The sequence below is a fragment of the Aplidium turbinatum genome, chromosome 6, assembly GCF_918807975.1.
Source record: "Aplidium turbinatum chromosome 6, kaAplTurb1.1, whole genome shotgun sequence".
Taxonomy (NCBI): domain Eukaryota; kingdom Metazoa; phylum Chordata; class Ascidiacea; order Aplousobranchia; family Polyclinidae; genus Aplidium; species Aplidium turbinatum.
Window position 1 is genome coordinate 25,219,757 of NC_137477.1, and position 15,524 is coordinate 25,235,280.

A 15,524-nucleotide genomic window follows, 5' to 3' on the forward strand; every position below is an offset into this window, starting at 1 on the left:
CGCGTTGACATCACAAATAGGGTCTGCTACTATTCGGTGAGAGCCCTATTCGGTGATTTTTTTGAATTTTTTTTTGAAAATTATCGGGTACCGTAGCCTAATTAAAACCCCTAACCCCAAAAACCTAAACCCCTAAAAAAAAACCCAAACCCCCAAAAAAAACCTAACCCCTATAACGGCAATGATAATTAGGCTACGGCGCGCAATAATTTAAAAAAAACTCACCGAATAGGGCTCTCACCGAATAGGGAACTCACCGAATCGGGCCATTCCGTCACAAATAAGTAGTTTAAAAACGCTTGTTGGCATTTAGTGAGGTGAACAATTTCCAAAAATTGGCAGTTAAAGTTTAGTATGAAGAAAGAAATATGCTATTTCACAAACAGCTCTTACTGTTGTGATTGTGATCCAAAGTTTTCAATCTTCTGCAATCACGATAACTGCAACAGTTCACGCCCGTGGCCAGTGTTTTTTTTAAGGTGTTTTGGGGGACCAAAACGGTCCCCCAAATTTCTCCAGCGGTTTCCCAAATTTTGGACTTGCAACTACAGTAGAAAAGTAATGGTTGTTTCTTGCTATGTCTTGTCGATAATACGAATATAGCCTACGATCAATAGTTCACGTCCGGAAAAAAGAGTAAGTGGAGGTACAGCTAACAGCTGAATCAAAGAGTTATTCACAAGTGCACCTTCGATACTCGTCAATGTTTATTTTTGATTTATGGCGCATAATGTTTTTACGTGTGGAAACATAACAAGCAGAAGCCAACAAGCACACTTTGTTTGATTGTGCAGCAAACTTGTTTGGTGGCCGTGTTGGGCAGGCTGTTTGGTCGCTGTCACAATCATTTAAGCTGTGCCTTGTCGACTAATTCATTTTATGTTGCGTTGATTGTATGTAGTTATGGCTATTTTTGGTATTTAAATGAAACACTTGCGGTCTCTTAAAACTACTTCGCGGTCACCCAAACCAAACCTTTAAAAAAAACCTGCCCGTGGCATAGTTTTCCCCGTTGCTTGGAACATGCTGAACTACCGGTTCTGGTACTGCACACAGTTTCGTAAATTTGTATGTTATTTATTGAAGTGCACACTTAATATAATTAATCAATTCCACGAAAAAATTAAAGCAACTTACAATTCAGAATTTTTCAATGTCCACTATGGACAATGCATAACATTATTTACAAGACCATACAAGAAATATAATTTATCGCAATAGTGCAATTAAAATAACTTGCTTGGCTCCTGCTGTACGAAAGTGCAACCGAAGGTTGTTAACAGCTTTATAGTAAGTATGATATATGCATTCTGTAGAAGTACGTTGAATCAGTGCGAAAGTGTCCGATTTTCTGACTGGGTTACAACTTACAACCGTTTTCAGCTTCATACCTTCGTATGAATTAACCAAATCCAATACCAGTTGACTTATAACAGGACTTGATTTGAAAATCACTTTGCGGCAAACGCAAAACGATAACAGGTTTATTGCATTATAAAAAAAAAAACGGGTTCTCTTCAGCTTGATGACATGATCATTTTACGCCATGTTTCCCGTAGGGTTGCCATGGCTGGGTGAGCGATCTTGACAGAAGGATAAAACACAGAAACTACATCTTTTGACATCATTTCACCATTTTGTGGTCGCGAAGCATAAATGAAGCACGCATTGTCAAAGGAAAGCCAACAGCACGTTACTAAACTAAACTTCCTTGGAACTGATAATAGTCAGCTTGAGAACAACCCAGTTAGTAATTGATTTTTCACATCGCTTTAATGTCTGTGGACGTTATAACAATAGAAAAGGACATTTGTTTGTAGTTGAAAAAGAAAACAGTGCAGTGATAAATCCTTAAAAAATAAAATCACGATACAAAAGTTTGAAGCGAAAATCATTAAATAGCGATAAATTTGATTGGTTGCACAGGACTATAATCCCCATTGAAAGTGACATTACTGTCGTCTACTAACAAACATTATGAGAATTGCATGACTTATTTCAGACCTTGTGAAAAGTGCACTTCCGCCAAAGAAAGTCATTACGCCACGGCGTAAACCGTTTTAAAACATTTCAACAATAAACAACAGCTTGGTGTATCTATTCAGTCAAGTGGCAGTGTCATCTGCAATAGATTATTATGGTTATAGGCAAATTGTTCGTAAGCAATTGTTCGTAAACTGTTTTTCGTAAAATGAAATCCGTAAAACAATTCTTCGTGAAGCATTTCTTCGTATACATCAAATTTTAACTGCATGCACGAAAAAATGCTTTAGGAAGAATTGTTTTACGAAGAATTAATTTTACGAACAATTGCTTAAGAACAATTTGTCGGACACCGATTGTTATAATTTTCTCCGAAAAAAGCCTCTACCTGGACAAATTGTGGAATTTTACTTGGAAAACTAAAAATAAGATTGCCGGTTCGCGAAACGAAGTGACAAGTTAAGATCAAATAACATTCTTGTAGGAAATAGATTTACTGTAGTTGACGAACGGCGATCTTCACTTGTTCTAAATTGTAACGCTTGCCTAGCCAGCAAACACGACCTCATCTCTGAAAGGAATTAAAGTTTTTCTTTCGAGTTTAGGTTATCATCTGGGCTCCTGGGGATAAGCCGGTCACTCTAACGAATGAAATCGATTTCTTAAGTAGGCCAACATAACATGTGAACGAGAGATTGGTGCATGACTCGAAAATGAACCATACATACTTATACACCCGTTACGTTTACATCGACTTGTAAGCGCGAGGCGGTGGACAGATATAAATAATACCGTATTGCTGATTCTGGTTATCGAAGCGTAGTTAATAACTCTGTATATTTAAACTTTCAGTGACACAATATTTCTTATTGTAAGCCTAATCTGTGTAGTTCACTGTGTTTCAACAACAAAATAAGAAAGGATCAAGCGAGACCAAAAAACAAAGCGGTTAAAATTATTGCAGGTAGCTTATTTGTGTTAAATTAGTGGTTGTAGATAAAAAGGGATTTGCAAGTAAAATCTCTAATAAAAACCTTAGTTCAGTGGTTCTCAACCGGGGGTCCGTGAAGCGATTTTAGGGGGTCCGCGAAAGTTTCCGAGTTCTCGGCATGATTAATGAAATTTAAAAATTGTTTGTGGTTTGTTTATGTACTAGCCTACAGTGATTCTCAAGTTGTAAGTCGCAACGCATTGGTGCGTCGTTTGAAATTGCAAAGGACATGGCACAAAGGTTTGGTTTGGTTAGAACTAAAAATATCATCTAACTGACTTAAACCTTTTTAATATGGCTATATGCAACTTAATTCTTTTGAGACAGCAGGTTGTTGATATGATTAACTTAGACTGCTGACTAACGTTTGCATTTCCATCACCACTCACAGTTAGTCAGCAGTCAATAACCACTCACAGTTTTGCAATGACTGCGATTATAACGAATTAATATTGATTACAAATGAAAAAAGGGAAAAATTCTTTGTAACGGTCGCAAGTATTCTATTAACTTTTGATAAAATTTATAGGAAAACATTTAAATCAGTATACAGATTACTGATGTTTGATCCTGTGTGTCAACATATAGCCTAGCTCATAACATAAGTCCATCTCATTAATCGTCAAAAGCGTTGCGAATTTAGCAAATTCTTCTAAGTAGGCTATGTTTTTTGTTTATTTGTCATACCTTTATCCTGCATTGCGGGAAAGCGGACTTGAGCGCTATGCATCAGTGTACGCCTTCCACCGTACACCTGACCCACACTGCAGCCGACCGCAATGTCTGTTTCCGGTTGTCTACTCTATTTATGACTTAAATTTGGTACTACCCATTACTCGAAATCGATCACTGGGTAGAGGCAATTATCGTAAAGTTTCTTGCCCAGAGAAACAACAGCAAGTGCGGGTGGCTGGAGTCGAACATGCAGGCTCTCGACTGCGATCCCAACGCGCTAACCACTCGGCCACTGCTTATGTAAGCAGTTACATATATTATGATTATATTATAGCAGTATAGTAGTATAGTATAGCAGTATAGTATAGCATATATTAGCAGTAACATAATATTATGATTCCATAAGGAGACGCAATATACCAAAATTTCAAGTAGAATTTTTAGGGGTCCGCGATCGCTTCGAAGGCATCAAAAGGGGTCCACCAAGACAAAAAGGTTGAGAACCACTGCCTTAGTTGTTTAATCGTTTAGCTCAAACGGTAAGTTTTTTGTCAAAACGACTTAAAAATTGTAAAACAAACATAAAAGAATCACGAATCAGACAGTGGTTTTATAGAAGTAACCACTACGTTTGAAGCGTCTCCAGAATTTGTTACTGAACCGGTCCTTTCAAGGTTCCCCTCATCACGAGGACGCTTTCGTCTTTTACTTCCCATCCGGCCGCTCGTTATCAAGCCCCCGAAGCCAGATTCATGAGCAAAAGCATAACCCGACTTGGGGCGAGAACCTTTCCGCTTGAGTTGAAATTTGGCGCGGAAACGTTCTTTGAATTCATTGGCTAAGCTTTCCGATGACTTCATCTTTCTCTGCTTTCCTTTCTTTAATTCTTTTAATTGAATCTTCGCTATCTGAAGATAATTGGAGACATACATTATACACTGTGTCATATATTATCAACTGTGTCAAGAATTTATTAAGCATAATCTACTACGAATTCGATTAAACTAAAGTGATAAAAATAAGCTAAAATTAAAATTTTATCAGACGTGAGTTAGGTTTTAGTTGGGTTCGTTGGCTCAGTAGCATAGACGTTCTTGGCTTTTTTATTAGTTAAGGGGCTTTTCCTTTGAAATCTGCTGTGGAGAAGTCTGGCGTGACACACCGTGTTTGATTGGCCGATATTCAGAACTCGTACAACGATGAGCGCGTAAGCTCCAGACTGTGTGCTGAATCAGTCACATACGGTATTTCCAGCCTTCCGTGTATCTTTCATACGTCGACGATCTAAGTGGCTCCCTTCTAGAACTGACAACTGTTCATTGTTTGCTTTGTTATCAATCCTTCTTCGAAACAAACCAATCAAGATAGATGAAACTGACCGGTTGTATTCTTTGGGTAACCTCAACAGTGGAGCAGAGCTTAAAGAAGGCCTCCACACAGGGGCGTTGACGGGGGTCTAGGTGATACTTTTGGACCCGGGCCCGGAATATTTAAGTGCCCGGATTTAAAAAATTCCCCGCAACTTCAAACATTATCAAGATCTTAATATAATCAGATCTAAAGGAATTGCCATCAGAGGTTGAAACAGCCATTTCAGCCGTCAGATGGGAAAGTATCGGGCCCCTTCTGGGTACCGGGCTCACTTCAGCTTTCTGGTGGTAAAATAGCCACTTCTGCCACTAAACAGTAAAATAAGAATTTAGTATAGTGATTTCCCTAACCACGAATATTACCCGAAACACGAATTTCAAAATAAACAGGCTAATATTTGTTCAAACTCAAAAACTGAAATGGCACAGGTAAGAAGATTACTATCCTTGTTTCTGCACTAAAAATTATACCAAAACCGCTTTTCAGATTGAAAACTTTCTGATCGTCTGCAGTGCTGTAAATTCTCTTCTGGTGAGCCTAGAATGACTAGTGAAACATCAAAGGAATAGGAAAGTAATACTCTAGCGCCATGTGACAAATAAAAGTTCAAAAAAGCAACCGCTAGATAGAGATAGCAAGTTTTGCGGTTCAAGAAATTTTAAGATTGCGCAAGATTTGTTAAATGACCATGCTTAAACGACATCAATAAAAGTTTGTACACAACCTTTATATTCATACCTTTGTCGATGAAGGGGGCCCGAAAATAAATTGGTACCGGGCCCGAGAAATCCTGTCAACGGCCCTGCCTCCACAACAGGCTTACTGTTTCTTCGCGTTTGCAAACAAACTTTAACAAAAAAAACTTATGACCGCACTAAAAGTCAGAAAAATAAAAATTGTGTTGGCAACAATCTGGTACCTGTTCAGAATATGTCGGCCACAATGTGGAGGACACGAATCGTATGGCAACCACCGGGAGGATGCAAACCGCGGTCACGAGGAGAACGGTGAACCACAAGGTCGGAAATTGATAGGAAGTTCTTGCCGCCCCTGCGATGAACGGTGGAAATTGACGTTATGGGCTTGTGCAATGTAATCTCATGTATTTTGCGCGTAATTTAATTCAGCGGAAAACCTACTAGAAGACCTTGCGTTCTCCTCGCATTCTCAATTATAGAATTACCGAAGTCCTTCTTGAATTCAACGATTAACGGATTGTGGTGTTCGAATTCGCTGGATACAAACTGATAGTTCGTCTATGGCTGTTTCCTTGCCGATGGACTCTGGCGTTTCTAACTCACCTACAAATGGAAATTGAGTGGGAAACACGTTGTACAAGCCGTCGCTGTAGATTGCAAACGTGAAGACGAAAAATATAACGATGCTCCCCCAGGTAAAGAAATGGTTCAGTGGCGTCCAGAAAGATGTATCAAGGGCAACCTGTGGAAAGAATCATTTACGAGTGCAAGCCAGATTGATACAAATTTGACTACTGCAGTGATGAAAATCTCGTTCAACCAGCCAACTGTAGTTTCAGAAGAAATTCCCTTTTCTGCATGGTATGTTTTGAAACTACAAAATATCTTATGAGCAATGTAATAAGCTAATTATATCATTGAGAAAAAAAACAATTAATTTTCCAACAAGAGTGCAACCTACTTTGAAGGCACATTTGGTGAAAATATCCACACAGCTGAATACACCAGACACCGAAAGTTGAACGAAGCAGTTAAGTGCACTGAACGATAGGAAAATTTTGATCTGCCTTAATTTAAACACTTCAAGTGGCATACCTGTAATGTGGCGACCATGATGAGAGAGGTAGATATAACTGTGGCCATCGTCTGGTGGCTGGCCATGTCAATGCCGCTAGGTGAAGCGCCGTTGTTCAACGCTCCGTACGGGATGAAGAAAAGCGCCAAACTCACCAGGATGCCACGGATCAAGCTGAAATATACAAAGTTTCTTAATATAGCGTGAAAAGTATTCATCTGTAGCAAAATTGCATGCAACAGTCAGCAGCGGTAGCCATTTAGTTTTAAAATAACATTCGTTAAAATACCAAGTTATTGATTAATTATTAAAACATAAAACATGTTTCGGCCTAAAAGGAAAAACAGATATGAGCTACGGCAGAGGTCGGCAACCTTTAACATTAAAAGAGCCAATGTTCCCAAGTTTCTTCAAATTAAGACATATTCGGAGCCATAACATGTAACTGTCGAGTTGGCCACTAAAACCAAAGGTAGTTATAGCCTACACTTCATGTAGAATTTCTTTCAATTTTTGCTTTGTACATGCGAATATTCTAGAATTTCAACAAACAAAGCCTGACTATTAAACACAACACTTTTTAGTAGGCTACCTACGGGCACAGTATTGGGTAAAAACATACATTTTCAAATAATCATTTATTTCACCCAGCTAATGCGATATTTGCTCCTGAATTTCACTGCACAGCACATCTACATTAGCTTGATAAGATGACACTTTGAGTTTTATCTGGGACTGCAAGCTCTCATCTGTTAGGCGTGAGCGTTGTTCATTTTTTAAGTAATTCATGACCGAAAAATTTTGTTCGCATAAATATGTTGATCCAAATATCGACAGAACTCCAAATGCATATTTTTTCATGTTCATGTAAGAGTCAGGTATGGCATTCCACGTATCGAACAAGAGCTTGTCTGGTTTTTGAAGCTCTTCAAGGTCACTCCATGTGTGGTTGTGACGAAGCGTGGCCTTCTGGCGAGCAAGATCTTCAAGGTCAGCTCTCAAGCTTCGGAACTTAGATACCCACACATTCTTGTCAGCTATATCGGCCAGTTCAAGTTCAAGACTAGATTGACTTACAGCTCGTGAATGCAGTCATATTCAGCAGTAATAGATCGATTTCCTGAGGGGTAATAGGGAAGGATAACGTGTCTTCTTTCTTGCTAAAATCACAGAATCGTTGTTGAAACACAGTTTGCATATCGATGATAGCTTGCTGAAAGTAAACAAAATTTAACTGGTTGTGTGCTTCTTTGAACTCTTTTAGAAAGGGAAAGTGAAGTAGTGTACCTCTTTGTAAATCTCTGGCAAACACTGTCATCTTGCGCTCAAAAGCCAAAACCTCCTCCAGCATCTGCAGGGTTGTGCTTCCTTTTCCTTGCAGGCTTTTGTTCAACGTGTTGAGGTGCGATGTCATATCCACCATGAAATGCAACTTTTCTACCCAATCTGGCTGATCCAATTCAGGAAAAGAGAGCCCTTTGATTTTTAAAAACGTTTTTACGTGTTCCAAACTCACAGCAAATCTTTTCAGTACCTCCCCTCCGGACAGCCATCGGACATTGTTGTGTAGCCGCAGATCTGGATATGTGCTATCAAGTTCATCTAATAATGAACGAAACTGTCGGTGGTTTAATTCTTGTGCAATTATTTTGTTTAATACTCGAATGACGAGATTCATCATTTCATTGCACTCTCCGGGAAATGTTTGAGCGCACAATGCCTCCTGATGTAACATACAGTGAAACGTCAACAGCTTTCTATCCAGTGACTTCTGAAGTAAACTCACAAACCCCTTCTGCGTTCCTATCATATTTGGTGCTCCATCAGTAGCGACCGAAACCAAGTGAGTTGTGTTTATTTCTTTTGTTTTGAGACAGTCTAAAACTGCCCCACAGATGTCTTCACCTCGCGTCTGGCCTTTTAGTGGTATTATTTCAATCAATTCTTCCTTTAATTTAATCCAGTAGAATTTACGTATCTGCAAAACAGCGATATTTGCTCAACATCACTGACATCTTTTGAACCATCACAGGCAATAGAGTATCCTGGGGCTGAATTGATATCCGAAATTTGTTGAGAACTGATGTTGGCTGCCATTCCTATAGTTCTGTCTTTGACAGTTTTTGCTGAGAGGGGCATGTCTTTGATTTTCTAAATGATTTTATTCTTGTCTTTAAAGTCTGAGAATAGATTTTCTGATATCTTGATGAATGTCTCTTTCAAATATTCTCCATCTGTAAATGGCTTTCCATGACAGGCTATCTCTCGAGCCGCTATAAAACTAGCAGAAGTCCTTGATCTGGATGAGTTCATCCACTTACTGAAACAAGTTTTGCTTTGATCGGATCTCCGCCGAAGTTCTAAAACTGCTTTTTTTCGCTGATTTCCAGCAGGATATTTTTCTGCAAAGACATTGTGCTTATTCAGAAAATGTCTTTCAACGTTTGATTTTTTGTTGTTTGCTAATTTCTCATCACATAACAAACATACCGGCAAGCAAGTTTCGCTAGCAATGAAAGCAAATGAATCTGTCCATGAGGGGTTGAACATTCTTTTTTCGTTCGCAACTTTTCTCTTCTTACACTTTTCCATTGCTAATTATTTAATCGATACAAGACTATACTGTTTTGTTGTAATATCGTTTCTAAACTCTTTACTAAATAAAAGATTTTCAGTTAGATGCTGTTCTAGACTACGGAAACTAGGCTTACTAGTAAAGATAACGCTGGTATACTGGCAATAATTTGGCAAATTTGCCAAAGTTACTGATTAATAACTAATAGCGATTTACATATTTAACAAAGAGTATCTGACACTTTTAACTGCTTACAAAATACTACAGGCTACTACAAACTGCACTGTGACACTGCCAGGTATAAGATAATGCTAACATTAATTGTGCGGTAAATCACGTAACAATATGCTCTTTATCGTTTCACAGACGGGGCGGGCAAATCAGAATCTGTCCGCATACAATACATGCATTGTAAGCCGTGAGGAGCCGCCATTATTCCTAACAGTCCTAAATGGTTTTTTCCTTAGCAAGATACAGTAAAAGCATTAAATCTTGGTCAAAAAAAAACATACTAAACGGATTTGTAAGTCATAATTTTCAACAAAACTAGTTTAAACTATAGCCTAGAGCAGTTATTAATTTACAACAAAAATTTTTTGTATTGCCCAAGCTCGCAGTGTTTAAAGTCACGGGAGCCAAAGCAGAGGGCTGAAAGAGCCGCATGTGGCTCCGGAGCCGCAGGTTGCCGACCTCTGAGCTACGGTAATAATTTAAATTTCCAACAGAGTGAGATGCATATTAGAATATCAAGTGACAAAACCTCTTGAAGAAAATCTTTATATTGAAAAGTTCGTTTTTCTGTCCAGGGAAGTAAAGCTTTGGATACCGCACGCAGTAATCCTCGTTCACATCCTAAAAGTGAAAAGTTACGTGGAAGAAATTATTATCGAAGCACTTGATCTAAAAACACAACACGGGTTCTCGCATATTAATTACACGTTGCAACAAAAATAATTTTTATTTTAATGATTAAAATTTTTTAAGTCTATGTGATGATTCTCTTGACAGTTTTGACGGAAAGGAGTTACAGCAAAAGGTGTCCATAACAGGTTAGGAATTACATTCCCCTGGTAATGACCGAAAAGAAAACAATGTTGGCTTTCTCCACTCTTGTAGGCTACTTTGAAGCTGTACACAAAAACTACCGTACCGAAATACAGTATTGCCACTAGTCAAAATAAATTTTAAGTATGTATAAAGCAAAATTCTGACATCAAAAAATCATGAAATACCGTAACTTATTGCGTTAACGTTGAAAAAGTATTGCCAAAGAAAGTGCAGTTAGAAACATAACAGTAAAATCTACAAAAAACCATCACTGCAATTCTTTGTCTGTAGCAAAGTACTTCGTATCATAATAAATAGAAGCAAAGAACATTAGTGAATTAATATTAAGTTCGATCACATCAAGGCATTCCATGCAGAATTGAATGTACATCGTGCACTGCCATTATCGACTCATATGGACACAGAAAGTACGTTGAAGTGGCAAAAAGAGACGGTGAAGTCAGACATCCTTAAAACGTTCCAACCAAAAGATAACCAATTTTCACTTGCCAGTGCTTCAGAAACAGACAGCTTTGCTTTGAAAAGTATCATGCTTTGAAAAGTAGCCTATTTATGACTGAGAGAAATAATACCAGCAGAAAAAAATGGAAATAAACTTTTACGATAATGAGCAGTTTGATGAACAACCTTACTATATGCAATCCAACAACGCAAACTTTCAGTTAAAGTTGTGACACGCTAGTTTTAACTTATGGTATAAGCTTAACATGCGAAAGGACGGTGTAGGGTAAAGTATAACAAAGTGCACCGTTCAATCAAACTTAGGTGTAACAATTGAACTTGTAGGCACTTGACTGACTCCGCCAGCTCCATCACGTTATTGGGATGAATCTTACGACCGCAACTTACGCATTGGTGCCTTATAAAGAGTCGAAAGATGCAATTCATGTAGAAAATAACCTCGTAATCAAAAGTTTCAAAACTCAATGCGTCCAGTGGAGATTAAATTAGAGAAAATGTTTGATTTTTTAAACAAAATTCAAAAACCTTGCAATTTCTGCGTCATCTGCGCAAGGACACATCCGCAAATCAGACCGTTGTCAGCATCAATTCAACGTCAGCAGAGATGAACGAATTTGCTGGTAGATCTGCGTGCACTTTGTGGAGTCTTGACATTGCGTATATATTAACGTATAATAATAACATGAGAATAAGGTTAACTACTGGCATGCTGTAAAGTCAACCACCACCCTCACTACAACAGATTTTTCGCTAATAATTGTCAAAAATCAAAAAGATAAATCACCGAGAAAGCTTTGAAAGGCAAAATGATCAAAATCAACGAGAGCATCGATAAAAAATCAAAACTTTTGTGTTGATGCAACGTGGAATCAACACAAAAATTGGATTTTTGATACATTTGTAAGCAAGAAGCAAAGAAATTTGATGACACAGCATTCCAACTAATTAAGCCCAAGAAGAAGCGATTAAATCAGTCACCAAGCATAGGTTACCTGTTCTAGCAAGCCCAGCATAAAGATCGGTGTGGACGTATACACGATGTTGTATAACGTCACAAACCAGTCATCGTAGGCCGACTGTGCAACCAAGAAAATAGCAACATGATGAAAACAATTACATACGGTATTGCGTAGAACAAAATGGTGCTGCAACTAACTTAAGTCACAAAGAAAACGCCATGACAACCAGTGTTTTCTGCGACAAAGTTGCTTTCAGGTGTCGTTATTTTGTTGCTTCGCAGAACACCCGATAAGGAACCGACCGATCAAATATTATGATATCCTGGGGGGGTGTCGTGATCTTGATATTACGCTATACACAGAATGTTGGCAAAAATATCATACTTGATATATTAATGAAAATGGGAGGCTGATAAAAGCAAGATGGCGTCACATGATATTTGCACATGTTGACCTTAAAAACATTGCTTCGTTTCCAAACCTTGCAAAAGCACAAATTATTTCATGTTTATTGTTTAATTTGCAGCACTTTCACGTGTTGCACGATGCGCTGCTTAAACTGTGGCTTCCCAAACTGAGGGTAGAGTGTCTTCTATCTCTTACGATTTATCTTGGTATGGGATGTGCAATACTTCACAGTATAAATCTTAAATTCTTACGTTTGATTTAAATTTGCAGGAAAAACATTGACAATAAAGTAAGACGCAAAAGGATCTTCCTTTTTTCTTAGAAATGTAATGACGTCAGCACGATTGTTGTTCGAATGCTGTGAATTGTTCAAAGAAATTTTTTGAATGCAGCTTGTGCACCAATCGCAATACAAATGATGACTTGCTAAAATGTTGCAAGTTAGTTACGTACCAATGGGACTGGACTCAACCTTAGGCAACAAATGATGAGAACAACCAACCAGCAAGTGGTGCTGGTTCTTACATCGTTTCAACGTCGTCAGAACTTGAAACGATGTACGAACGGCAACTTTTTCTGGCTGAGTATGTCCAGCTAACATAATCGTCTTTACTACAATGATTTAACGTTTTCAAACGTCAAATCCATGTAGGATCGATCTGTCAATCCTCGCCGTGTCCGGGCCGGGTGAGTTTCCCCGTGTTCCTACTGATTAACTGATTCTGCTGGCTGGGATATAGCAATCTAAACCGACGATATTCTAAAAATAATTCATTTTTTCTCCGTACCTGGGCTGTCAGTCCGTTGAAGAAAGCGTACCAAAAGTGAACGAGAGTGAACGCAAAGTTTTTGTAGAAAAAGTAGGAAAAGAACTTGCACATTCTGACGTACGACCACCGGCCGTGAACAAGAAGTAGCCTCTCCAAGTATCTGGGAACGATTAACAAATAAGTTGTTAGAAAAACGATTTGGACTTGCAGTATTTTAAACATTTTGTTTTGGATCAGTTCGTTTCAATGATTCAACCTCTTCAAACGTTGATGGATGGGAATTCATTAGATTCTTAAAACTATTAAATGCTCAGTATTTTTCTTTTGTAGTGGCAGTAGACTATTTATTTATTTTTTTATTTAGTAATCTGTGTTTGTATTTTTTCTTAGGGATCTTTGGGCATCGATTTAAAAATAAAATAAAAAACTGATTTTAAAGAACATTTCTGGTGGTAGGATATTACATTCTTCTTGATTAAACACACAAAAATTGCAATCGTAATTTAATTTAAAAAATATTTAATGCTATGATGTGTCTAAACAGTAAGTAACAGAAAAATTAATTTATGATATGAAGCACGTACTATTAAACCACCAATAAGAAAAAACATCACAAAAATTAAACAAAATGAAATTGTTTTAAAGTTTTGCTACCACCTGAATTGCCCAAAAGCAAAATCGGATGACAGCACCGCCTGCGTTCCCTCTTCACCACTGATTCCGACGCCGATGTGCGCAGCTAGAAATAAGTAACACAAAATAAGTTATCTTGTTATTCGCGTGTGTTGGCCAGGATGCCCTTCCAAACTCCTTCTCTTAAAAGCAAACAATTTGATTAGCGATGAAAATGTTAATCCAGAAACGAGAACCAAACTTACTTCCATTCAAGAACAAAACAATGTGAGTTTCGTACAATTTACAATTAATAAGAAGTAAAAATTTGTTCAATGAAAGTATAAATTACATTTAGCAGAGTTGAAGTTTTAATATAACCTTTAACCAATGAATAATTTATTGAAATTAAAACGCACTTTCAGATAACAGCCTACGTTTTAATAATTTGTGTGATATGCACAATATTATACGTTGAGTGGACGTAAAATGATGACTCTTCAAACTTAGCGTACCTTTTATCATACTGACATCATTTGCACCATCGCCTATAGCAAGAGTGACTGCTTTCTTGTTTGTTTTAACAAGGACCACGACTTTAGCTTTCTGTAGCGGCGTCACTCGGCAGCATATGACTGCTGTGCACAATGAGGCAAGTTCTAAAAACTTCAATTCCATTTCTTTGCTCAGCGCATGGGTCTGCGAAAGGTTTTAACATAAAACAACGTCTTTCAAACGTAAAATATGCCCTGCACAAGACAAAATTAGAAAAATTACATAGTTAATAAAGGTCAAAATACGTGACACCACAATCCTAAAAAAAATTGTTATATTTAACAAAAATCTTACATTAAATAATATGAGATGTTCTACTGGTGCAAATTAAGCTAAACTATCACAAGATGTATACAGTGACAATCTGTGATAGTTTAGCTTAATTTGCACCAGTAGAACATCTCATATTATTTTATTTAATGCGTGGTGAACAGCCTCATTCAATTTTCAAAAATCTTACACATCACAATCTCGTATACTTCAAATTTGCACGCATACTTGACACTTGTAGCCTACAACTAACTCACCAGACTGTGGCCATTGATGACAAGTCCATATTTGGCGTCATCGGGTGATTGAAACAAGACTCGGTCGCCATTGGCAACCTGTCGTGAGTGCGTCACAACCTGAGAGACACAATTGAAATGAAGGCAATGCCAAGCCAAAGACATCTCCATCAGAATCGTGTTCAAGAAATCACGATTCGTGCTTGCAGACAACACGCGGTTTGACGTTGTGATTTCAAATGCGAGTTTCTTGTATAAACGTAAAAAATATTTTCCAGTGCTTTTTAGTTCATGAATGGCCGGGATCATGTATTCTCCGGTTTAGAGCTGGCATCGTGAAATTTTCATATTAAAGTGAAATTGGTGATACAGTTTTAGAAACGGGAATGTGAAGAGACAGAGAGTATACAAAGAAACAACTACGGTTTGAAACTTTTGCCAAAACCATTCCCTACTTGCAAATCGTCGTCATGGGAGGAAGTAGCCAGGGATGGCCTTTCTTGTTCAATCTCCATCATAGCTGAGGATATCGCCGATTCTACCTAAGAGCAACAAAGCAGATGTGAAGTTTACAAAGCATAGGAGCAGATCCATTTTTGGACAGGGCAAGCGCGACATGAAAAGAACATAAGTAAAACTACATGTGTCAATATAATTTTTATTTTTGAACGTTTTTGTGTATAATTATTAATTGAGCAATATTAGGCGTTTATAGAATAGTAATATTTCTTTTACCAAAGACAGGCAAGACACAACAATACAACAGGATTGAGCATTATAACAATATATTATACATATTTACAAATACTTTTAACA

General features: G+C 37.8%; 1 protein-coding gene across 2 annotated transcripts in view; it reads right to left on the reverse strand.

The window, feature by feature from the left end:
- Positions 1–1,015: 1,015 nt before the first annotated feature.
- The window catches only part of LOC145772262 (putative phospholipid-transporting ATPase IM), a 42,273-nt gene continuing 27,764 nt past the window's right edge, over positions 1,016–15,524 (reverse strand). The window contains exons 22-32 of one of the 2 annotated variants that reach the window (XM_082584125.1): positions 15,164–15,250; positions 14,730–14,828; positions 14,163–14,346; positions 13,693–13,774; positions 13,054–13,195; positions 11,891–11,974; positions 10,129–10,220; positions 6,814–6,967; positions 6,322–6,460; positions 5,940–6,070; positions 1,016–4,557 (exon numbers count right to left, since the gene is read on the reverse strand). In XM_082584125.1, the coding sequence (XP_082440251.1) occupies positions 4,240–4,557; positions 5,940–6,070; positions 6,322–6,460; positions 6,814–6,967; positions 10,129–10,220; positions 11,891–11,974; positions 13,054–13,195; positions 13,693–13,774; positions 14,163–14,346; positions 14,730–14,828; positions 15,164–15,250 (1,512 nt within the window). In that variant the 3' untranslated portion in view covers positions 1,016–4,239. The remainder of the gene's footprint in view (positions 4,558–5,939; positions 6,071–6,321; positions 6,461–6,813; positions 6,968–10,128; positions 10,221–11,890; positions 11,975–13,053; positions 13,196–13,692; positions 13,775–14,162; positions 14,347–14,729; positions 14,829–15,163; positions 15,251–15,524) is intronic. The other variant, XM_082584126.1, reaches the window with a different exon arrangement.